Here is a 26279-nt window from a genome sequence, read left to right on the forward strand (position 1 = left end):
GTTAATATATGCAATGCAGCCGTCTCTGCAGCTACCATTCTGAGGTAAGAACAACTTGTACGCTTTCCACTAAATGTAAGAAAACTAGGATTTGCCTCACGACTACTTATGTAGCTCGACTGCTCGGTAGTCTTTCTGTTAATATACATTAAATGTGCGGGGTGTTTTGGCGCATTTGTACCGGTAGAAAATATATGTTTTTTCTTTGGGTCTCTTCGGATATGGTTGTTGTTGTTAGTCCCACCCAAAATGGAGCCCGTTCTTCCTTGTTAACAGACCCGAAGGGCTGGGCTCAACTAGAATGGGGGGACGGGTGGGTCTATCTAAATAATTCGGGCTTTTATCGGTTTAAAACCACTAGTGTAAAAAATCTTAGAATGCGGTCCGCTTCCTGCTGCCTGACAAGTTATGTTTAGCTCCAAGGTCGGCCTTACATTGGGACTATATGGCCGTAATGCTAATGTTGCGGTGCAGTAAATGCCCGGGTTTCTATAGCGCTGTTTTTTGTGGTATGGTCCAGTTGGGACTGAGAACCTGCGGGGTTAAAATAGGGGGGATTGAATTTATTATTGATTATACCAACTAGATTTCTGAATGAGTTTACAGAGTCGCGATTTTTCACGGTGGCTTTTGTACCGACATGCGGTTGTATTTAGACGCCGTTTCCCGGGCGGCCTCGTGAGCAAACGTTAACCGCGTTTTCCCTTGTACCCCCGCTGAGAGTCTGGTCCTGTGTGACAGCTCTGAACACGAAGAGACACGCTGCTTTATTTTGGCGTGCATGTTCTGCCAGCCGATTTTAGCTGTGTCCTGAGACCCAAAAATCTGTGTTGCAGATTGCACGTGGGGTTGAATTCAGTGCACCGTTGCTCAGAGATGGCTGCTGCAGTGCCTCAGTGTTGCAGTCAAACAGCTGTTCAGCGTCGAGTGCATAGTATGACTTTGATAAAGCTGTAACAGTAGAGGCTCCATCATCCATTCATGTGATTAATTCAAAACCATATGCATATTTCTACAGTAACCCCACATTTTCTTTTAAATCTCATAATGTTGCGCCAGGATTTCTGAGATGATACATCACCTGGCAGTCTTAAATGCATATTAAAACTCAGACATCCTTATTTTACTTTGTATCAACTGTTATCACCATGGTGCATTGTCATTATTTTTTTTTTAAAATCACCCCCGATCCTCTTGTCTGTGTTTGTATTACAGGCGTCCCTGGCTGCCTCAACAAGAGCAAAGTGATAGGTGACGTGGTTGGCAACAGACCTGGCACTGTGCTGCCATGGAGACCAAACAGGAACCATCCGCTGTGTGGAGTCAGACATCTAACAATGATTCAGGCAACAGCACACAGGTCTGAACTGTCCATGAAGTGCTATATTTAGAGTCATGAGCAATAGAGAAGGATGCAGTACATTTGCATACATCAGAGGACATTTTAAACATCTCAAAATGTGTCTTTCGAACACACTCGCCGGATACTCTCTTCTGTAAACTGACTGTAGTTGCTGCTAAACCTCAACAATTCACTATCTACTTTTATAGTTATAGCTAACAGAATATAGTGGGATTCATATTATGCTTTTTGGCTTTTTCCCTTTCCTTTACTGTGTCATATATCATTTTGTGCACGTTATAGGTTTACAAAGTGAAAAAGCCCAAAGGGACTTACCATCTCCAACAGAAACCACTGTTCACAAACTGCTCCAAACAGCTCTGTTGTAGTCCAGCCTTTACTTCAGGGACGAACGTGCGTCATTTTGTAACACACGTTATAATGCTCGCCTAGCTGCTAGCATGGCACGCCCTCATACTCTTCTGACTCCGCTTCTGACTGGCTAGCAGTACTTACTGAGCATGTGCGACTCCCAACAAAGATGGTACAGAAGTGAGATGCCTCACTCTGTAGCTAAAACAGAGAGCTCAACACACAGGGTGAAAAGAGGAGCTGCAGCAATGTGCAGTACAACAAAAATATAGTGTTTTCTGAAAATTAAATCACATAAACCTATTCCGGTACAACCTCTAAATACAATTATGAACCTGAAAATGAGCATGATATGAGCTCTTTAAAAGGACTTGAGGAGGACAAAAATGCATATCCGTAAAAATCATTTCACTCACACATACTATGTTAATGTAGGATTCATGGGGGGGGGAGTCCCAGTCAGAGAATGTGATGATGATGCTGCAGGTGGCTCAAAGCATGTTTGTCTTGTGAACATTTATTGCAGGTGCATTTTGAAGGCGGCACAGTGGCCCAGATAGTGTACAGTGGCGATCAGGCGGAGCGAGGACAGCAGCAGGTGGTTTATACAGCAGACGGGAACTCCTATACCTCTGTAGAGTCTGCAGAGCACACACTGGTTTACATCCATCCTGCAGACGGCACTCAGGTAAGAACGGATCTTATTTAGAGCGGTGATATTTTTAGCTGATATTTTAAGAACTTCCATGATACAAGAACAACGTACATTGATGGGACGAACCATAGTGTTGTGTAGGGCTGCAACTAACGATTATTTTAATAATCGATTAATCTTTTGATTATTTTTTTTCGATGAATCGGATAAAAAAACAAATTTACATCAACTCAATACATACTTACATATATACTTGTTGTTTTAGTTAATAGCTGTGTAAAGGTAAGTAACCCAAAGAGCAGATACAGACAACACACACAAAATGCGAGTGAATAAAAACGTGTCTTTAGTCTTGCAAATTATACCACCCCTGCTTTACTACTGTTACTAACGAGCTAACGCTAGCTTGTCATGCTAGTCAAGCTGGATAACGAGTAAATACCACACCAGCACCAGAAGAGGGACGTTACGTTCCTCACTTCAAAACGGAACAAAAGTATGATTCTGTAGTGACTTTACCCTGCTGTTGAACTCCCTTCCTCCGCGTCAAGGACTCCAACATGTTTACGTTTTAGGAGGTGCTGAATCATCACCGTGGTGCGCCTGTGCCGCTTTTGCTTATCTTGCAATTAACACGTTTTCGATTTATGTAGTGTGAAATGCTCCCACACCTTGGATGACTTAGGTCGAACTGATTTCTCTGCCTCCGCCGTGTGTTTCAGAACAACGTTAGGGGTCTCTCCGGTCTCTCTCCGTATTTCCTCTACCCCCGCTCTGCTCTTTTTTTCTTTTCTTTCACTCCGCGCCGCTCCACACGGCACTCAACTCAATTGCTTTTATCTCCGCGACTGAGTGGAGTGGCGTGGCGTGTCGCGCGACACAACGAATCGATAATGAAATTCGTTGCCAACTTTTTTTAATAATCAAATTTTATCGATTCGTTGTTGCAGCCCTAGTGTTGTGTTGACCCTGGCTTTTATGGTACGGTCATCTTGGCCCCGTTTGTAATATTTGATTAAAACCATTTTGAAGAGTTTAAAACCCTTTTCAAGAGTTTAATATATTTTCACTTTCTTTCTTCAAATGTCCAAAGTACACGTGAATTAGAATGTACAATTCATAGCATGCACTTGGCCCTGCAAGGTTTGCTCACAGCTCTGTGTTAAACGTTTCTTTCAGACTGTATTTGCTGATCAGCCACAAGTGGCTTACATTCAGCAGGATGGTACAACGCAACAGGTACGTTTACCACGTAGGCTACTGTCATGTCATTACATACAGTAGCTGTGTACCACCTGTTTTTTTTATTTTTTTTTATTTTTTTTACCTTAAAGCAATGTAATCTCATTCGTAGGTCACAGTTTTGCTGCCCAGTGGACAGAACATGAATGCTGCCAATCTGCATGTTCTCAGTAATGTAGCAGAGGCTCCACAGGCCATCCTGGAGACAGTTTCCCAGGTGAGGACACTTTGTTTGTGTTGTTTACCTTACCAAACAAGTGAATAGCGTTTGTCTGTTCTCATTTTCAACACACAGTCATAGCAAACACATTGTTTCGTTATTCTCTTAGGTAAGTGGACTCTGTGCAGTTCATATGTAATTTACACTGAGGTATTTGTAGTGCAGATGCAGTATAACGGCATGTAGGGTTGCAACGGTATGAGCTTGTCACCGTACGATAACCGTACTCAGAATATACGGAAGTCCGTTTTACACAACTACTATCATTAGTATCAGTTACAATGACCCTTAAAGGAATGAAAAGAAAATGTTTTTTAGTTGAACAAACACTTTATTATAATTGAAACTTGAAACCATTTTTATAAAAATTGAAGTATGTGTAAAAAGTCTCCCTTTTGAAAATAAAGTAAATTTTTCAAAATACGGTAGATAAGCAAATGTAAACTGCACGATAACCGTCAATTTTCATATCATGCCGTGAAACTGGTATATTGCCGCAACCCTCATGGCATGTGATCTATGATGCACAACAATAATCTTCAGAAATATCACAGGTGTGCATTCTGAGATTTAGATTTTATTATTAGTCGCTCAGAAACAAAGAGTTGCACACATCTGGTTGTGCAAAACTATCCAAGGATACATTTATTTCCCCTTCACATACATTTTCCTTGCATTGTTACATGTGAACAAGCCTGAAGATGAGAACTTCAAGATAAACAGAACACTCTTAAACCTGTGCAATGATCAAACACACACACAGGAGCAGCTGTCTGTGTCCAATTCGCTCCCCTCCTCCATGGCTGACATGGCGGACCCCCCCAGCAGTCCCCTCGGGGCCACAGACTCCACAGACGATTCTGACGAAGATGAGGATGAAGACTCTGAGATGGATGACTGGGAACCTCGTCAGCCTCAGTCCTTCAACCCTCACAGCCTCTGTGAGTAGGGATGCTAATTTAGACTGATAGCTGACCCTTGTTAACGATCAACCAAACTGTTAACAATACAAACTTTATTCTTAATTTGTCACATACACACAGAGTACAATGTGATTGTGAAATTAAATTACTGCATTTTAACCCATCCTAAGTATTAGGATGAATATAATTGCTCGTTGCAATGTCTTCAACACATGCAGCCACTTTCCTGGAACCGCTTGCGCGACCGACGCAAGTCCACAGCGACCTGCGGCGTGTATGTCTGAGCCCGTCTCCACCGCATTCACCTGCTAGTTTGCCAGCTGTGTCTCTGCCTGTCGTACTCTGTGTAGGACGGCAGTTTTAACCCGCCTGTCCTAACCCTATCGATATAGTGGCATGTGTTGCGTAGCTCTCTGCTGTGAGCACCATCCAGCACAGAGCTACGAGCAAAAAAAAAAAAGAGAGCTTAAAACACAACTTGCTAGTGCATAGTTATCACTAGCATGTTTATTATAGTAGGGAAGTTTGGGGTCCCCTGCTGGAGCTGCTACCCCCGAAACCCGACCGGATAAGCGGATGAAGATGGATGGATGGATGGATGTTTATTATCAGTTAAGAAATATATTATATAGCTTAGTTTTCTTTTACAGTGCATTTTACAATTTTAATAATATTGTTTTAAACTGTTAACGAGTCTATATCCACGACATTCTACTTCCGGGATTGCTCCGGTGCCGCCGGAATTTCCGCCGCATGTCCTTCTTTTCAGCCGGATGTCCGTCACCTTCCTCTTTCTTTGTGTTGGCGTTCTAAACTGCAGTGGATTTATGAGGACTATGGTTAACTGCTCCTCAGATCTCTGCAGGGTAAATCCAGACAGCTAGCTAGACTATCCGTCCAATCTGAGTTTTCTGTTGCGCGACTAAAACAACTTTTGAACGTACACACGTTCCACCAAAACAAGTTCCTTCCTGAGGCTTAGCGCCGCCCAAAATGATTGATTGTTTTAAAGACATGCCAATAAACAGAGCACGTTTTTCTCCCATCCTGGAATGCTGTGTGGACTAGCCAGACCCTCCTCCGTTAATTATTGACATCCCTTTCTGTGAGTGACGTCGTCCACAGTGGTAACACTGCCGCCTGGTCTGTCCCGAGTCACTCATGTAGAGCAGACAGCAGAGGATCTTGAGTCTTGACTGTGAAATGATGGTCTATTTGATACACTCAGCTCACTGACTTGGCATAGACCTGCCAGTAGTTTTTTTGTTGTTGCTGCATTTCTAAATACATACAGTGGGGAGAACAAGTATTTGATACGCTGCCGATTTTGCAGGTTTTCCTACTTACAAAGCATGTAGAGGTCTGTAATTTTTATCATAGGTACACTTCCACTGTGAGAGATGGAATCTAAAACAAAAATCCAGACAATCACATTGTATGATTTTTAAATAATTAATTTGCATTTTATTGCATGACATAACTATTTGATCACCTACCAACCAGTAAGAATTCCGGCTCTCACAAACCTGTTAGTTTTTCTTTAAGAAGCTCTCCTGTTCTCCACTCATTACCTATATTAACTGCACCTTGTTACCTGTATAAAAGACACCTGTCCACACACTCAATCAAACAGACTCCAACCTCTCCACAATGGCCAAGACCAGAGAGCTGTGCAAGGACATCAGGGGTAAAATTGTAGACCTGCACAAGGATGGGATGGGCTACAGGACAATAGGCAAGCAGCTTGGTGAGAAGGCAACAACTGTTAGCGCAATTATTAGAAAATGGAAGAAGTTCAAGATGACGGTCAATCTCCCTCGGTCTGGGGCTCCATGCAAGATCTCACCTCGTGGGGCATCAATGATCATGAGGAAGGTGAGGGATCAGCCCAGAACTACACGGCAGGACCTGGTCAATGACCTGAAGAGAGCTGGGACCACAGTCTCAAAGAAACCCATTAGTAACACACTACGCCATCATGGTCAAGCCAGCGCATATCCAGGCCCGTCTGAAGTTAGCTAATGACCATCTGGATGATCCAGAGGAGGAATGGGAGAAGGTCACGTGGTCTGATGAGACACAAATAGAGCTTTTGCAGACCTGAACCCAATAGAAAATCTTTGGAGGGAGCTGGAATGTCCAGCCCAGCGACCACCCCGAAACCTGAAGGATCTGGAGAAGGTCTGTATGGAGGAGTGAGCCAAAATCCCTGCTGCAGTGTGTGCAAAACTGGTCAAGAACTACAGGAAACGTATGATCTCTGTAATTGCAAACAAAGGTTTCTATACCAAATATTAAGTTCTGCTTTTCTGATGTCATGCAATAAAATGCAAATTAATTACTTAAAAATCATACATTGTGATTTTCTGGATTTTTGTTTGTAAGTGGGAAAACCTGCAAAATCTGCAGTGTATCAAATACTTGTTCTCCCAATTGTACATGTTTTTCTTGATAAGCAATTTGTGTTCTAATTTGTTTTCAATTCAAGTCACAAATCTGCCAAATTAAAAATTCATGCAGAACAGGGGAAATGATTGTAGCTCATTAAAACCACAGATGTCATGTCCTGTGGCTGTGGACACTGTTTGAGTTGAACAACAAATGAACAATTAGACCTCATTTATTTTATATCTAGTATCTTTGGTGGTGATTTGTCTCTTATTGATCTTAGGGTGTGAGGAGTGTAATATTGCCAACCCGTCTGTGTGTCTGAAGCACGGCCCTCTGCACCCCATCCCCAACCGGCCCGTCATGTCCAAGGCCCGGGCCAGTCTGCCTCTGGTCCTCTACATCGATCGCTTCCTGGGCGGGGTGTTCTCCAAGAGACGCATCCCAAAGCGCACACAGTTTGGTCCTGTGGAGGGACCCCTGGTTCCTCAGAGTGAACTGCAGGACCACTACATTCATCTCAAAGTAAATTGGCCATTTGATTGCTATTGGGTTAGGGTTATGTGTTACGCTGCACTGAGTGGAATGTAACTAAGTACATATACTCAAGTACTGTACTTAAGTACAAATGTTGAGGTACTTGAGTCTTTTCTTTCATGCCACTTTCTACTTCGCTACATTTCAGAGAGAAATATTGTACTTTTTACTCCACTACATTCATCTGACAGCTTTAGTTACTTTACACATTAAGATTTCTGCACACACAACACATGTAGTTTATAAAATCTGATGTTTTATTATAAATGAAACTAGCCAACAATATAACGGCCTACAAGTCCAGCTGAGATGATTAGACCATTAAACACACAACTGTTTGAATCCTTTCCACTTTCTAAACTGGGAGGATTTTTCCTCTAGTACCTTTACCGTGAATACTTGAAGTACATTTTCCTGATGATACTTTCAAACTTTTGCTTCAGTAACATTTTTAATGCAGGACTTTTACTTGTAACAGAGTATTTTTACAGTGTGGTATTAGTACTTTTACTGAAGTAAAGGATCTGAATACCACTGAGTAAAATGTTCATGTAAAAACAAACACCCATCTTCTCTATTAAGAGAAGCCCTGCTTGTTAAATGTGACATTCTGATACTGGGTAGGGATACCTCTTGGCTGCAGGAAGTGACACAACTTCCAAAACTGTCTTTGTCTCCCTTCTCATTAAGTAATCACAGAGTTGTGAAATAATTGCAAAAGCAGCAGTTGCAGCAAAAACTGTTCTGTCCTGTTAGTAGAGTCCTGAGGAGTGTCCCGGGACAGTCAGACACTGTCCTGTACACTGTCCTGTGACTCCCAGACACTGTCCTGTGACTCCCGTGACTGTCCCGGCACAGTCAGACACTGTCCTGTACACTGTCCTGTGACTCCCAGACACTGTCCTGTGACTCCCGTGACTGTCCCGGCACAGTCAGACACTGTCCTGTACACTGTCCTGTGACTCCCAGACACTGTCCTATAACTCCCGTGGCTGTACCGGCACAGTCAGACACTGTCCTGTGACTCCCATGACTGACACTCCTCAGGACACTACTAACAGGACAGGACAGTTTTTGCTGCCACTGCTTCTCATCATTGCTTTACAAACAGCCAGATGCAAAGAGGGCAACATTTGTAATTCTAGTGTCCTAACAAAGAAACAAAAAAAGGAGTTTATAGTTTTAGCTAAGTTGTATAGTAAAGTGTTGGGTGAAGGGAGAACTAAGGGAAGCGTTTTTGCGTGGACAAGCATGTGCAGTCTAAGGTTGCACTCTCCCAGTCTGATCTCTAACCAGATGTCTGCTGGTTGTCTTAGCTGTGCATGCTGGATGCAGAGAAAGATGGAGAGAAGTCTGATGACACATGGCTGGACCTTTCCGACGAGGACAGCTGTAACTGGATGATGTTTGTGCGACCGGCTCAGAACCACCTGGAGCAGAACCTGGTGGCCTACCAGTACGGCTCGGAGATATTTTACACGTCCATCAAGAACATCCAACCCAAACAAGAGCTCAAGGTCTGCGTTGGTCATTTCTCCTGCTTCATATGTAGTACTAAACACTTCCCCCCTGTGTGAACAAAGTAATGAAACAAAGTTTGAACTCCTGTATTGTACCTGCACAGCAGACAGGCAAAGTAAGCGACTAGCTGGTGAGGAAGCTCAGTTCAGTCAAACTCAAATATCTTACTCAATATTACAGAAACTTCCTGTCTTAAGTCTTAAGTTGACATAGGAAGAGTCTAAGATAGGATTATACCCAATCTGGTATTACAGAAGCAAATCTTAAACTTTAGGAATCCTACCTGTTGTTTTTCTCATTGAAACATACATTGAAACTATGGATGCTTATTTAGATTTAGATTTCTGTCCGACTCTCGTTAACCGATCATTAACTGGTGTCCAACAAGCGGCTAACAGAGTCCGGGAACCTCTGTTAGCAGCATGTTGGTCCCAGGCTCGGACACACTTTCTGCATTTTGGTCTGCGGACAGCTGTGGACTTGTATGGGTCGCGCAGCCATGATGTTGTATGCATGCATTGTCGCGGACACATGCAGCCATTTTTCGACCGGTGCATGTCCGTGTGCGTTTTGGACAGATGCGTATGAAAACGTACTTGCCCACACCATATTATGTTAAATAAGGATAACTTAAGCTGTAATATAATGTTAAGAAACATTAATTGTGTACAAGGGATTTATTGACCTTATTGCAGTCGGTTGTGAGAGCCACAAACTTAGCAGAAAAAAAGAGTTTGGACAGCTCGACGGTTGTCCTAAAGTTAGTAGAGTTTAGTTAAGATTTTGGGAAGTTAGGATGCTTGTGTAATACACTTTTCCTATCTTAATTAAGGATGGCAACATTGACGTGTTCATCTGTAATGGCTTTTTTTTTTCTTCCTAAATCATGGCCTAACCCTAATTACCATGGTTACCAAAAACAGTTAAGATAAGATCTTTCTGTAAGACGGCCCAGATATTCTTCTCAGGAGGTGGCGGAGATGAGCCACAGCTGAAAAGGGAAAGTGAATCAGTCCCAGTAAATAAAGGACATCTGAGTAGGCTGTAGTAAGTGGTGTATTTTATTTTTATTTTTTATATTTCCCTCTGCAGGTGTGGTATGCGGCATCATATGCAGAGTTTGTCAATCAGAAGATCCACGATGTTACAGAAGAAGAGAAAAAAGGTTAGTCCTGTACTTGTCACGCGTTTTTTAGGCTACAACATTTTTTGTCACATCAAACGGCAAACATGTCCTCACTATCCACTAGCTGCCTGTCCCCTGAACACACTGTAAAAAGACACGGTCTCTGTAGACAGCCCAGGCTCCCCAAACGGCAACAAGAACAAACTGCACCAACCTGCACCACCAAACATAACAAACAGCGTTCCAGCCAATAACCAACAAGAAGGATTTTGGGGTGAGGGTTGGGGGGGTTAGAACATGGAAGGGAGGGGACGGGATCCAGGGGGTAAGCCTCTCTCCACAACGGGTACCTCCTATGGCGCCATTTTGATGCTACATAGCCCTCACCCGCCATTAACATTCCATTGACTACCATTCATTTTGACGTCACTTTGACAGCGAATAACTTTACATCTGAAGCGTTTAAAGACTTTGTCCATTGTTTATTTCTAAAGAAACACGACAATGTATAAAAGGCTCCATTGCCTTGTATCTCACGTTATGGCTCTGTAGCAGACGTTTTTGTAAAAATAGGCTAACTATTGTGTCATAACCACGGGACTTACTGTCGCATAGTAGAGGAATTACCGTATAGTACAGGAGAAGCTCTCAGGCAGTTTAGACTTATATTAGCTGTTCAAGTTTAATTACTAATGTTAACTAGCATTTTAGTTAGCAATAATTAGCCTGTGCCTATGTTATCTCCTTACATATACCTACGCTCTCCGTCTCTGCAAGATTGGGAATGATTCAGATTTCTCTTGGCACAGCTACCAGAAGACTTACCACTTTCAGACAGTTTGCTCACGTCACATCTACGTCATCTCTGTGGAAATCTATGGGATCGCTTGGTCCATTTATTTAACAGTCTATGGACGGGATGAGGAGGGAGGGAGGAGCGGGCTAGCCTCGTTTTGTTTGACAATACTTCGAACGTCAACAAGAAGTGACATCACCCAACATCGCTTAGAGCACCTTTAATATCAACACATGTCTCAGCCCTGCTGTGATGTGACATGTCCCATTACGAATCCCAACAGTAGTAGGTCCTCATCCTCACTTTCTATTGTTCCTTCTTAAAAGCTTTTCTGATTGTGATTCCCTCAGTGCTCCGGGAGCAGGAGAAGAACTGGCCTTGTTATGAGTGTAACCGCCGCTTTGTGAGCTCTGAACAACTGCAGCAACATCTCAACATGCACGACGACAAAGTAAACTCTGTTACCAGGTAAAAAAAACTTACCTTATTTTACATTTTCTCTTTCCTTTTTCTTATCACATTAAAGTCCAAATGACCCGTCCACCGTGTCTTTCAGATCCAGAGGCCGGGGCCGAGGCAGAGGCAGGAGGAGATTTGGGACAGGAAGAAGACCAGGGCGGCCCCCTAAATTTATACGCTTGGATGCACCTGTAGACGCTGGTGGGGACAAGACAGTAAGGGACACATTAATTTATGCTTCTGCGTTAAATCAACGCCGTGGCTACGTACGCAGGTACGTGGAGACACCGACCCTATGGCGTAGCCTGCAGGCTAAAATTTGTAACTTCACGTTCGCGGCGACGCACGTCACTCAGCCGTGGCTTGGTAGCGTTGCATTTCCCCCAAATCATTACCTGGCTCTCCTTCTCCATAAACAACATGAAATCAAGGAGAGGGTTAACTTTTCCTGCTACAGATTCCCCACCTTGGTCAGAAAGCACAGGGGAGACACTTTGTTTCTCTCGCTAAGACTTTAGAGTCGCTACTCACTCCGAAGCTAATCACCATCTCTCTCTAACTCGCTCTACCAAACACTCCCCACACACACACACAGGCCGGCCCTGCTATTCTCTTAAAGAGATCGTTGCACACACCAACGCACAAGTATAAACATCCGGCCACTTACGTAGGCTACGGAGAAAGCTCTCCGCACAACCATAAATCAAGCTTAATATGTGCTGTGTTGTTTAATCCACTGGTTCCCAACCTTTTTGGTCTGAGGCCAGGTCATGTTAATATGAAAATATAGCCTGATGTCGTCATACTCAGATTCTAGTCAGAATATGAGTCTGGTACTGCTCCACTGGGCTGTGATTATGGGGCGTGTTTGAACTGAACCAGCAAAGAAAATGCCTCTGCACTCAATTGGATAGACCTCCAACCAATCAGAGCAATGGAGACAGATGTCACAGAAGCTGCAAGTCAAAGGCAGGCTTCGTCAGAGCAAAGGCTAGAGGCGGCAGTTTCCGTGTCGTGCGGACGGGTGTGGCAACGTGTATACATACGTGTAACAGACGCGATGGCGGAATCTACACATCTCAATTCTCCAGCGGCAGCCATCTTTGTTGTAAACAAATTCAACCCAAATGCTCTTTGGTGACGTGGTTGATTACGTTACTGTTGATCATCTGTCCGTCATCGTATAAATCCCGCCCTGACAATTTGATTGGTCCGAACAGCTCTGGTTCGAGCATAGTTGCAGGACTGACTGTGCCGGGACAGTCATGGGAGTCACAGGACAGTGTCTGGGAGTCACAGGACAGTGTCTGACTGTTCCGGGACAGTCATGGGAGTCACAGAACAGTGTACAGGACAGTGTCTGACTGTCCCGGGACACTCCTCAGGACACTACTAACAGGACAGAACAGTTTTTGCTGCAACTGCTGCTTTTGCAATTATTTCACAACTCTGTGATTACTTTATTTCTAACAATACTAAAATGAGAAGGGAGACAAAGACAGTTTTGGAAGTTTTATCACTTCCTGCAGCAAGATTTATCCCTACCCAGTATCAGAATGTCACATTTAACAAGTCCAGAGCGAACTTCGGCTAAGTTCGGCTGGCATCCAGGCTAATGTGGATATATTCTTCCAATCAAATCATAATTTCTATTTTTTTGTGATTTTTAGTTGAGCTAAGATCTTTCTGTGTACCCTCTGGCCACTGCAGAAGTATCCCCTGGGGTACACTTACCCAACCAGGGGTATCACTGGCTTAAGCGATTTTGTTGACCGGCTTTGAAACATTGTAATTGACCCTTTTTTTTTTTTGAATCAGGAGATGATGGAACTGACAGAGAAGGCGCTGGAGGAGCGAGTGGAGGGAGCTCAGAACGGGCTGAAGGTGGTGGAGATGGAGTCGGAGGCCGAGGCCGAGTGCCAGCTTCTACCTCCCGCAGGAGAACCAGAGCCAGAGTCGGCCACCCCGTCCTCCAACACTGCCCTGTCAGTCCCACTAAAGGAGGACCCTGCACACAGCAGCCAATCAGACAGCCACCTCACATCTCAGGACATGCGCCGCGCCAAGAGGATCCGGGTAAGACTGCTGCGGTCGCTGAGATGTAGGGGTGTGACGAGACGCTCTGCTCACGAGACCACACCCCAGATTGGGTTACACGAGAACGAGACAAGACAAGATTTTAACACTATTTCTTTGGGATATAAAATTTTTTATAATATAAAATATGTGTGTGTATATGTGTGTGTGTGTGTGTGTATGTATGTATATGTATGTATATGTATTGTATATATATGTGTATATATATATATATATATATATATATATATATATATATATATATATGTGTGATGTATATATATGTGTGTATATATATATATATATATATATATATATATATATATATGTATATATATATATGTATGTATGTGTATATATATATATGTATATATATATATATATATATATATATATATATATATATATATATATATATACTATATATATGTATATATGTATGTATATATATATATATATATGTGTGTATATATATATATATATGTGTATGTATATATATATATATATGTATGTGTATATATATATATGTATATATATATATATATATGTGTGTGTGTATATATATATGTGTGTGTATATATATATATATATATATATGTGTGCATGTATGTGTATATATATATATATGTATATATATATGTATATGATGTATGTATGATATGTAGAGTATATATATATATATATATATATATATATATATATATATATATATATATACATATATCATATATATATATATATATGTATGTGTGTGTATATATATATATGTATGTATGTGTGTAGTGTGTGTATATATATATAATATGTGTATGTGTGTGCATGTATGCGTGTATATGTGTATGATATGTGTATATATATATATATGTGTGTGTATATTCGTTTGTGCTCGAATGAAGATAATAACCTCTTCTGAAGAGTCTTTCATGTTTTTCTAATCAACAGTGTTGTTGTCATTACTTAGAATTCCTCATGGGGGCGGCAGAAACTACACACTATAGCTTTAATAGTAAAGTTAGGCTTTACTGTCGGCCTCCTGACTCATTTTGAGAAAAAGACCGATAAAACAAAAGATAAACAAAAGAGAGCGATTTGCGCGAGTCAGATCCACACTGAGCTGTGTCTCAGGCGAGAGAGGAGGCGGTACCCTCTAACGTTCTTTTTACAGGCAGCTTTTTTCCAACTGCAACTCCGCTGCCGCTCTGCAAAAGTTCGGAGTCAACTTTGGAGAACGGGCGGGGGGGGGATCTTCTCTTTCGAGGTCAAAGCCAGACTGTGTCATGCTGGCTGCTGCTCTGTACTTTGTGTACTGATATCGCCACCAGACAACTTTTCACAGAGAAATATCATCACATTTTAACAATTTAAATTGTTAATATCGTCACACCTCTACTGAAATGCAACAGTGTTTGAGATAGTTTTGTTATTTGGTGTCATAGTGGCCATGATTTTGCTTTACAACAGTGTGTGTGTCTCTCTTCCTCAACGCGTGCTCCCCTCACAGATGGATGTGCAGGTAGGTAGGACCTGGAGGATGGAAGAATATTCCTTTTTGTCATTTTCCATGGTGTTAATGTTCATGTGACATTTCAGGACATGCCCCCCTCCTGCACACTCCCTTGCATCCATCAGCCTGTCCCCATGTCTCAGCAGATCCATGTCAGTCAACACTGTTGGGGGGGGTTTTCTGACCGCAGTTTATCTCTCTCTCTCTCTCTTTTCCATGGCAGAATGCAGCGCTGCAGCACCTTTTCATCAGGAAGAGCTTCCGTCCTTTTAAATGCACCCACTGCGGCAAGGCCTTCCGGGACAAAGACAAGCTGGAGCAGCACCTGCGGGTCCACGGCCGCGACGCCTACGCCTTTTCCTGCCACATTTGCAGCAAGAGCTTCATGAGTGACTCAGCCCTAGAGGACCACCTACTGGTGCACACGGAGAACCGCTCCTACTCTTGTCTCTTGTGCCCAGAAACCTTTGAAAGGCTGGACCTGCTCAAAGACCACGTAGGGGTGCATGCTGTGGAGGGCTGCTTCACCTGTCCTTCCTGCAAGAAGACATTTACTGACTTCATCCAGGTTAGTGATGAATGTCTCATAATCCCTGTTCACATGGGATTAGTATTACCTGGTGACGTTTAGTCATTTGTAATAATTATGGAGGTTGTCTGTGATCTTAATCCCATGCTTATTGGCCATGTCTGTAAATTATCAAGTAAAAATCCCCCGCAAATGACCTACCGTATTTCACCGAACACACTGAGGTCCTGTGATATCATTTTTTTTCAAGGTTTTTGTTTCCTGTGCACCTTTTTATCCCTCTCGCAAAAGACGGATGCTGCCTTTCACGGCCAACCTAGTCTGGACCACTGTCTGACTGGAGAACTCTGTCCCCGAGTCGACGCGCTCCCCGCTGATGATAGGCTATGCGACCCAAGTGCGGACGCGGAGGCCTCGCCCTGGCCGCCCTCCTTGCGCCTTCGAGGCAGCCAACTCTCGGGGTTCAGATATGTCAGTAAATACGCTTATCCGGTGCGAATGCGCCACAGGAAACTCCGATGTGGGGGGTTAATTTCTAAATCGCACAAAGTCCCTAGATGATACTAATCCCCTGCGAATAGGGCTTTACAGTGATTTGGCCAGTTAGAATTAAGCAAAGGAAGAGTCCGGGTTAAAGCGTAACTCTCGCCAAAATGCAACCTAGGGTCTTTATGTGAATGTACCCGAGTCAAACTTTCGTTTAAAAGCATATTTAGGATGGAATCGCCACTTTTAAGATGTGCCGTATTTTCGGTCAAATGGCCTTTTGAATGGGAGTGCTAGGGGCACTTTTATGCTAGCCTCAAAATAGCTATTTTTAAAACCCTAAGAAGGCTCGACACATGAGACTTTGCTCCAAGTATCACCAAAAGTCTGAAATTTGACTTGTATATGCGGCAGTGAGTACACTCACTGATCTTTAGACGATTTAGTTACTAGAGCGATAACAATGTATAGATGTTTTTCCCCATCGACCAATCGATTGGTTGTAGAGTAGGTCGAATTTCAGTCGAGAGAAGGTTTTCCTTGGTTGTATCACTCGGTTTTTCAGACTGCAAAATGTTCTCTTCCTTAGGTAAAGAAGCATATACGCTGCTTCCATTCAGAGAAGATCTTTCAGTGCCCAGACTGTGAAAAGGCCTTCTGCCGGCCAGACAAGCTGCGTTTGCACATGTTGCGCCACTCTGACCGCAAGGACTTCCTGTGCTCAACATGTGGCAAACAATTCAAGGTGAGATGAAAAGATGGAGGATTGAAAGATACCAGTTGGCAGTGTTAGTTAATAGATATGTGAGTTCTTATGTGACCGTTTTTTCCCCCCCTGTGACATTAAGAGGAAGGATAAGCTGCGGGAGCACATGCAGCGCATGCACAATCCCGACAGAGAGGCCAAGAAGGCTGACCGAATCCACCGCTCCAAATCCCTGAAGCAGAAGGTGCCCACCACCGACTTCGAGAGCTTCATGTTCAAATGCCGAGTGTGCATGATGGGGTTCAGGCGCAGAGGAATGCTGGTGAGCAACAACTCGCAGAAAGCTTTTTATTTTGTTCCTATCGAATTCCAATACACGTAGCTTTGTTTTCCTGGTTCCAGGTCAATCATTTGTCCAAGCGCCATCCAGAGATGCGTATTGATGACGTGCCTGAGCTCACGCTGCCAATTATCAAGCCCAACAGGGACTACTTCTGCCAGTACTGTGACAAGGTTTGTTTTCCCCAACCTGTCATGTGTACAGTGAGGTTTGGAGACGGCTTGGCATGCTGTTATTTTATTATTTACAGGGTTCATACGTTTTTGAAAAAAACCTGGAAAAGTTTTGGAATTTGAAAAATGCAAATTCCAGGCCTGGAAAGGTTTTGGAAACATAAAAAGACCCAGAAAGTTTTGGAAAAGTCATGGAATTTTAACACAGCATAATAATATGTGATTAATAAATGTATTTCACGTCGTCTTAACCTCAACATTCTATTAGGGGCGCGATGTTACGAATCCCACTATGAACCACATAAATTGTCATTGATTTTATTGTTAAACCTCTGAGGGTAAACTTTAACACAGATTTTTATTCTTATTGTATAATGTCGACTGACATTTTCCAGAATACATAGTCATGGGAATTTGCCAAAAAGTCATGAAAAAGTATTGTTTAAAATGCGTATGAACCATGTATTTATTTATGTGATGATTTCAGAGTGCAATCCTGGGTTCTGCATGGATGTTTATGCTTTGAATCAAACATGCATACTTCTGTGGCCGGGTTGGCTCGGTGGGTTGAGCAGGCGCACATGTGCTTCGGGGCTTGTGCCTCGATGAGGAGGTCCGGGGGTTCGGGGTCCGATCTGGGACGGGTTCCTGCATGTCTTCCCCCTCTCTCTCTCCCCTTTCTCACCTAGCTGTCCTGTCAATGGGGGCGGAGAAGCCCCAAAAAATAATCTTTAAAAAAAACAAACATGCAAACTTCTGCTTCACCTCAAACTCTGAACCTGAGCTTTCAGTATGATGTTAAAGGTTAACTTCAGGTTGTTGTGTTTTTTTTTAACCTGGACCCTGTTTTCCTATGTTTTTGTGTCTTAAGTGACTGATTGAAAACAACAATCTTTGAAATTGGTCCAGTATTAAGCAAGACAGCGGTGAAACAAGCTGCGGTGTAACTGCTTCAACAATCATCACTCTGGTTTGGTTGAAATTAACTTTTAATTCGCCCATTTACATGTGAAGATATGCAGGCTCTATACACGCTAAAAGTACTGTTTATTTAAATGGAGTCTGGTGAGTTAGGCTACGGTGAAACAAAAAGGATCTTACTCTTTAACAAAAAAGCTCGATCGGGATCCTTTCCATAATGTTGTCAGACACTTAGAATAATAATCAGAGCCTGTCAGCGGCAAAACAAACACTTTTAGTGGAGGGAAACTGACAATGCTCATTTGTCCTATAGGGTTACATTGCCGCCTGGTTCACGATTGCCGGTTACAGTGTTCTTGTTCTTTATCAGACCAATTTCAAAGATGTTTGTTCACATCAGTCACTTAGACACCAATGCATGGGGGGAAAAAAGGATCTAGGTTGAAAAATACCGAAATGACCCTGTAATAAATAAAACCATCTGATTTCATCTCTGTGCAGGTGTACAAGAGTGCCAGTAAGAGGAAAGCACACATACTGAAGAACCATCCCGGGGCAGAGTTGCCTCCCAGCATCCGTAAGTTGCGTCCGGCTGCTCCCGGTGAGCCAGACCCCATGTTGAGCACGCACACACAGCTGACTGGCACCATCGCCACTGCACCCGTCTGTTGCCCACACTGTGCCAAACAGTACAGCAGCAAGGTTGGTATAAAGCTCTGTCTAAATATTTTCTAAATATCCATACAGCGAATGACTCTCTGTGTTTGCAGTAATTCACAAGTCTATGGCGCGTCTTCCTGGACAGTCCCAGACCCCAACTGATAACTTTCTGTGTGCTCGTATCTCAGACTAAGATGGTTCAGCACATCAGGAAGAAGCATCCAGAGTTTGCCCAACTGGCCAACACCATCCAGGCCCCTCTGACGACAGCTGTGATCAGCAGCGCTCCTGCAGTCATCAGCGCAGACGGCACTACAGCCGAGGCCGTCGTGGTAAGAAAGGGCTACAATCCTGTTCAGTGGGTGTTAATCGCTAAGTGGATTTCTGAAAATTAGTATTACATAAACCAAAAAGTGGGCGGGGGAAAAAATCAATACAGCATAGTAGTGGCAATACTGTATCGACACACAGAGGCCAAGTATTGATCTTTTTTATGTAAATGGCACATGAGTATATCACTTTTTGACACTAGAATAATGAAGTGATTTGCTTTTTCGGTCCACAAGATGGTGCAGTTGAGTTTTTTTTTTTTTTTTCTTTCTGGATAAAACACATGTTGACAAAGTTTTCCTTTTGGAGAAATAATTTGGGAAAAATAGTAATATATTGCAATATATCAGAATATTCAACAGAATATGTTTAATATCACAATAATATATCGAAGGGCCTCAGGTGATTCCCAAGAACAAAGCACGTAAATGTTAATATTATAGAAAACTGGACTCAGTGCAGGAGAAGTAAGAAAGAAATAAAGAAAGAAGAAAGAGTCAACGAATATACACCAGATATAACAGCTTTGATTAATTTTCTCCACAGACCACAGATTTGCTGACCCAGGCCATGACGGAGCTTTCTCAAACACTGACCACAGACTACCGCACAGCGCAGGGAGACTACCAGAGGATCCAGTACATCCCCGTCTCTCAGGCGGGAGGCAGCCTGTCCCAGCCGCAACACATCCAGCTGCAGGTGGTGCAGGTGGCCGCGGTAAGATCCAGGATCTGATCTAGGACCCAGATTAGTTCTTTGTTTTTAAACTTCTTTTTATAAGCTGTGATAAGCTGACTGAACATTTCAATAACTTCCTGCTGGACAGTCACAGTTCTACACCTTGACAGCTGCGAGCTGCCTGGTATGAACTCCACACACTCAAATGAATAGGTTTTATATATATATATATATATATATATATATATATAGAGCTAAATTAGACAATGAGTCGATTGCCAGAAAATGAATCGGCAACTATTTTGATAATAGATTAATTCTTCTAAGTCGAGTTGTTCAGCATAAATGCCATCGGTTCTCTAGTTCCAGCTGCTCAAATTGATATTGTTGTAAACTTAATATCTTTTAGTTTGGGGACTCCTGTTGGACAAAAAAATTTGACTGAGCCGCCACTGGCTCAGGGAATTTGTGATGAGGTTTTTTCCCCCTTTTATTTCTTTGATGTTTTATATGTATAAGTAGGATTTAAAATAACCCGCCAGCCACTATGAAAATTCTGGAAAATTACAGCTTTAGCATGTAGATTTTAAACATTTAAACCTTTTTATTTCCTGCTATTTTTTTTATTTAGTATGCAGGTAAAATAGTTTATGTATTTTGTTATGGAGAAAAACAAATATCACAATATTTTTGAACAAATACTTCCAATGTCGATATTGCGGTGATATTGTAGGGTTGACAATTGGTCCTTTCACAAAATATTTACACAATGAGATTTTAGATAAATAATCATCAGAAATGTGGATACAATGACTAAGTCGGTAAAGGCAAATAACAGAACAGCTAGAACAGTCTGGTAAGTTCAGAAAATGACATCACTTTTCTGTAACGCAGCCTTTAAAAGCAGGAAAAGACATATTACGATATCCAAAATCTAAGGCGATATCTAGTTTCACATCATGATATTAATAAAATTGTCAACATATTGCCCAGCCCTAAGAAACCGTAACACATAGTTTTTTTTTTCCTCTGTGCTTCCCAGGCTTCCTCCCCACATTCCCAGCACCCGACAGTAGACGTGAGCCAGCTGCATGACCCTCATGGCTACAGCCAGCACTCCATCCAGGTCCAACACATCCAGGTCAATGAGGCCTCAGGCACTGGACAGGGTGCCACTCAGGTAAACCCTCAATGCTCTTAAAGGACAAATCCGGCGCAGAATGAACCTATGGGTTCATAACACATGTGTACCGAGTCGACCATTCTCTGGGATCTGTTTTCATGCTAATCGAATGTGACCAGTTTTAGCGCAAACCGCTGATTAGCTTATAACGCTACTCGTCGGGGCACTGGTAAAGTAAAAAGAAATCGCTATTTCTACACCACTAACAAGGCTCAAAATGGCACCACACTTCCACGGTAGCATAATGAGGGTCCCTACATGTAAACCGAAGCATTGAGAACTTTGTAAGTGTACAGACAGTTTATTAAAAAGGTAGTTTATAAAGATGGTACCGTTTACTATACAGGCGGGCGCCATCTTGGGAAAACAGTCACGACCAGTCGAACACTGAACGCTGTGCTTGAGCTAGGTTACTGGTTACTGGTTAAATGGCGTTCGTCGTTCAACTGTGGAAGTGTGGTGCTATTTTGAGCGTTGTTAGTGGTATAGAAATAGCGACTTCTTTTTACTTTATCCGTGCCCTGACGACTAGGGTTATAAGCTAATTAGCGGTTTGCGCTAAAACTGGTCACATTCGATTAGCATGTAAACATATCCCAGAGAACGGTCGACTCGGTACCCGTGTTATTAACCCCTAGGTTCATTTTGCACCGGATTTGTCCTTTAATGAATTGATGAATAATCACACAATACAACACACATAATAACATGTAATACCACATGTTGTGGGCCCCATAATGTTAAGCTTGATGATAACAGAATACTTGTATCTCTTGACTCTGTTTGTGGTCACCGGCCCAGCCTCTAAGCCCCTCCTCCCAGCAGCCCAGTCAGGAGCTGAGCCCCACCCAGCTGACCCCCGTGACATTAGCTCAGAACCACAGCCTGCAGAGCAGCAGCACCCAGCAGCAGCAGCAGCAGCAGCAGCAGCAGCAGCAGCAGGGGGCGGTGCAGCACGCATACATACCCGGGAACTGGAACTACCGCGGATACTGTGAGTCACACACATGCTCCCATATCCACCAGTCAGATTCCGTATGTTCTGATGGTTAAGGGTTAGGCATCGTTTGGATTTGAACAATTCTTATTCCAATCCCGATTCTTCCTTTCGATCCCGGTTCCTATCAATTCTCGATCCCGGTTCTTTGTGGTGTGAAGTTGAAACGGGTCACATGCTTATTTCTTTTTTTTCTCCCCCCTTCTTTTTTAAGATAATTCTTTGGGCATTTTCGGCCTTTATTTTAATAGGACAACTGAAGGCATGAAAGGGGAGAGAGAGAGGGGGGAATGACACGCAGCAAAGGACCGCAGGTCAGAGTCTAACCCGGGCTCGCTGTGTCGAGAAGTAAACCTCTATATATGGGCGCCCGCTCTACTAGCTGAGCTATCCGGGCGCCCAGACATTTTTATTTATTAAGATAAGAGGAACATTTGATTTTGATTCAATGGTGGTTAACAGTGTCACCGGGCTTTTTCAACGTACAAAAAAAGCCACACTTTAGAGCGCCGCTTACACAAGAAGCGCCTGGAAATTGTCGCGGAAAATTTGCCCATGTTAAATTTGGAAACGATGATCGGATTCAAAGCCAAAATTTTCCAATCGATTCCAAGTTGGAGCAGCTTCTCGATTCCCAATCTTATTGCTGGTTCTGTACCGGATGACTGGCTCTCAGGTTAACATGTGAACCTTTTTTACTGTGGCAGCGTCTGAGATCCAGATGATGGCTCTACCTCACACGCAGTATGTGATCGCTGAGGCCAGCACACCTGTATCTGGAGTCAACAGCAACCAGGTGAAAACGGTGAGTGAATGCTGTCTGGTACACGTTGGATGAAAGTGTGACGTACAGTTGGCTGTGGTTTAGGAAATCCCTGTTTTTTTTTTTTTTACAGCCACGTTAAAGGGAAGCCTTATAGATAGGGCAGCTGAAAGTGTCACACATCCTGACAAAAGATCTAAAGGTTTAAAAAATGAAAAGTGAATACCTATCAATGGCTACATGCCACATGGGTATGTAGTAAAAAAAAATATAAGATCCTGAAACATAAGACTTGGATGGGACACCCCTGTTACAACAAATATATCTTAGGTTGAAGAATCTACAACTGTGAAAGGGTTTTGCTGCACACCAGAAACTTCTTTCGTTTTTGGTTTTTGTTTATATCAGCATTCTGTATTCCGTGTTTTCATCTAAACTACATACTGTAACTCTTAAGTTAAATAAGTTGCATAAAGCTTGTGGCTCCTTTATGTCACATCTGTGTCCTTATTGATGAGTGAGCCTGATGAAGTAATTGTTGCTCTGCATACACATCTTTTAGAAACTTTATTGTTAGGGCTGAACGCTTTGGGGGGGAAGAGTCTAATTGTGATTTTCCTGCCAGATATTGCGATTATGATCGGAATTTTTTGTTGTTGTTGTTGCTAAACATTGCACCTTTTACGATCATGTTAAATAAAGTAAAAACAGATAAAGGAAGATCCACTGAAAATAGGACATTTCTGTAAACATTCTGTGATATGTAACATTATTCCATCATTCATCTTCTGAAAAAACAGTAGATATAATAATGAAAAGAGGAATAAAAAAATGTTACACCAAATGTTACACCAAACATTCAACTAAACATTGCACATTCGATGAATCGCGGTCTTCACGGTTAGCTAATCGCATTCTTTCCAGTCGCCATCTGAAAACGATTCATCGTAACTTAGTATGGTGCCAGATGGGAGTTACATCCTTAGCAATAACACACAGGAAATGAGCAGAGATTCTCAATTGAACATGTTGGCTTGCTAGTCTGATGTCGTCATACTCAGATTCTAGTCAGAATATGAGTCTGGTACTGCTCCACTGGGCTGTGATTATGGGGCGTGTCTCAACCGAACCAGGAAAGAAAATGCCTCTGCACTCAATTGGATAGACCTCCAACCAATCAGATGCGTTGATCGCGGCTCTCTGCTCCGCTTTTAAAATGAATGCGCTGTCGATATCTTCTAGAACAGACGCGATGGCGGACTCTACACATTTCAATTCTCCAGCGGCAGCCATCTTTGTTGTAAACGAATTCAACCCAAGTGCTCTTTGGCGACGTGGTTGATTACGTTACCGTTGATCATCTGTCCGTCATCGTATGCAGCCCACCCTGACAATTTGATTGGTCCGAACAGCTCTGGTTGGAGCATAGTTGCTCCACAACGAATCAAGTCCAGACCGAACTTCCCGACCTCAAATGTTGTGGGCGGGGCTAAGTTCGGCTGGCATCCAGGCTAGTGGCTTGCGGTCATGAACTGAACCTCCTGTTTGTGGAACTAAAGGCCTTCTCATTCCCGTCCCGCAGACACACTACGTAATCTCCGAGGGTCAGACTGAGCTGGATACCAAGCCGACCGGTCCCCAGAGCACCACCCAGGCCCACGCTGAACACTTGGAGCAGCAACCGGCCAATCAGCAAGCCACCACGCAGTACATCATCACCACAACCACCAACGGCAGCGGCGCTAGTGAAGTTCACATCACAAAACCCTGAGGTGTGTAGTGATAAGCTCTGCGGACCCAGCACAGACCCGCGCACTGACCCTGCATGTTTACCTCAACAGCTTGTATGCACATTCATGAACAAAGCCAGTCACATGCACACGGACACAGACTTGTGTACATACAGAGCTGGAACTGGGATGAGTTGAAGACCAGCACAGTTTTATGTGTCTGTAAAGTGTTAAGATGTTGAATGAGCTGTTGAGTTTCAAGCTGCCAGAACTTTGTGAGAAAATGAAGTTAGTAGAGAGAAAAATGCAAAGTTTTGATTTTGAACAGAATATATATATATAAATAAATATATATATATATATATATATATATATATATATATATATATATATATATATATACACCACGAAAAGCTGAACACTTGTTTTAAATACACAGCACTGATAAAGATTTTCATTGAAGCTGCTAAAAACGGGGACAATATATCAAATACAGGGTTCCTGTGAGTGTTTGGAAAGTATGGACGACGGCATACATTTTAAGGTCTTACTGTGTGAGCTAATGGAGCGGTGGAAAAGTTGTTTTTGCTCAGTCCTCATACAGGTTTGAATGCCCATTTTACGTATTTGTAAAGTTAAACATTTCTTAAAGTATAGTATTTGTTTATGGAATTCTGGAATAAAATACAGAACTAAAAAAAAAAATGGAAAAAATACTGTATTAAAACAGTCTCGTGGTTGGCGTTCCATAACAGGTGTGTGTTTTTTCCCAGCACCAACTGTTGTGTTGTTTGTTACCATATTGTTGCTGATATCTGATGTGATTTGTTGCCGTTAATTTCCTTTTGGGAATGTCTCAGACATGTGTTTTTTTTTTATTTTTTATTTACATGCTGGATTGTCTTAATTTCCACCAAATCTTTTTTCATTGTCTTTGTCATTGTCACACCTACAACACCTGTTTGTTTTTGTTTTTTTAGTTTTTTTTAGTAAAGTTCAGAAAAGCAAACCTAATCAGTTGCACTCTTCTAAGACTCACTGAATGCTACCAAGGGCTCTGGCTGTCAGTTATGAATTATTTGCTTTTTATTTAGTTTTTTAAAGGATTGCGCAGCGTTCTCAGGGATACAGTCAACCTGAAACTGTGGGATAATTTGGTTTTTGACATATCTAGAAGATAATCATCATAGATTGAATGGCACCTTGGACGCTGGGTGTGGTTGGGTGGGGTCAGAAATGTGTTTTGTTCCACCTGTAACCACACCCAGCAGTGATGTCACTGGGACCTGGAGTACACCTGTACATCACTGCAGCAAGACGAGAAGCTAAACCACCGGAGGCCAGGAAAAAAACAAGATTCTCAGAGGGTGTTAAGTTACTCTAAAAGGGAGAACATGCATTTTCAGTTTGCTTTTGTCTTTAGTTTCCTGACACTAGAAACATGTTCAGTTTTCCTAAAACATTTTTGTTTTGTATTTTTTTTAGTAGCCAGCAGACCGATGGTAAGCTCTGTCCTAACAGGTGAAGAAACCTTACACATAGTTTTATAGAAGCTTGACGCCAAACAAAGTACGTTCTCCTCAATAACACAGAACTAGAGAAATTAAAAAATTAAGAGCTCA

The 26279-nt window shown here is 42.5% G+C and overlaps 1 protein-coding gene across 4 annotated transcripts; it reads left to right on the top strand.

Annotated features, from left to right (window-relative positions):
* On the top strand, window positions 1–25005 carry prdm10 (PR domain containing 10). Of its 4 annotated transcripts, none has more exons than XM_078245888.1 (23): window positions 1–44; window positions 1216–1360; window positions 2241–2402; window positions 3549–3608; window positions 3724–3828; window positions 4595–4772; window positions 7426–7667; window positions 8996–9196; window positions 10293–10365; window positions 11473–11590; window positions 11679–11796; window positions 13400–13657; window positions 15385–15729; window positions 16766–16921; window positions 17025–17204; window positions 17285–17395; window positions 18818–19018; window positions 19165–19308; window positions 19853–20023; window positions 21027–21164; window positions 21969–22161; window positions 22872–22969; window positions 24510–25005. In XM_078245888.1, exons 2-23 carry the CDS (start codon window positions 1289–1291, stop codon window positions 24696–24698), a joined length of 3513 nt encoding a protein of 1170 aa, XP_078102014.1. In that variant the 5' UTR covers window positions 1–44; window positions 1216–1288; the 3' UTR covers window positions 24699–25005. The 4 variants fall into 4 exon arrangements, with proteins under 4 accessions (XP_078102014.1, XP_078102017.1, XP_078102016.1 ...); XM_078245891.1 differs by lacking the exon at window positions 1–44 and adding an exon at window positions 49–75; XM_078245890.1 differs by lacking the exon at window positions 1–44 and adding an exon at window positions 224–313.
* Window positions 25006–26279: the final 1274 nt, after the last annotated feature.

Source organism: Sander vitreus, chromosome 3 (genome assembly GCF_031162955.1).
Source record: "Sander vitreus isolate 19-12246 chromosome 3, sanVit1, whole genome shotgun sequence".
In the NCBI taxonomy this organism is placed as follows: Eukaryota; Metazoa; Chordata; class Actinopteri; order Perciformes; family Percidae; genus Sander; species Sander vitreus.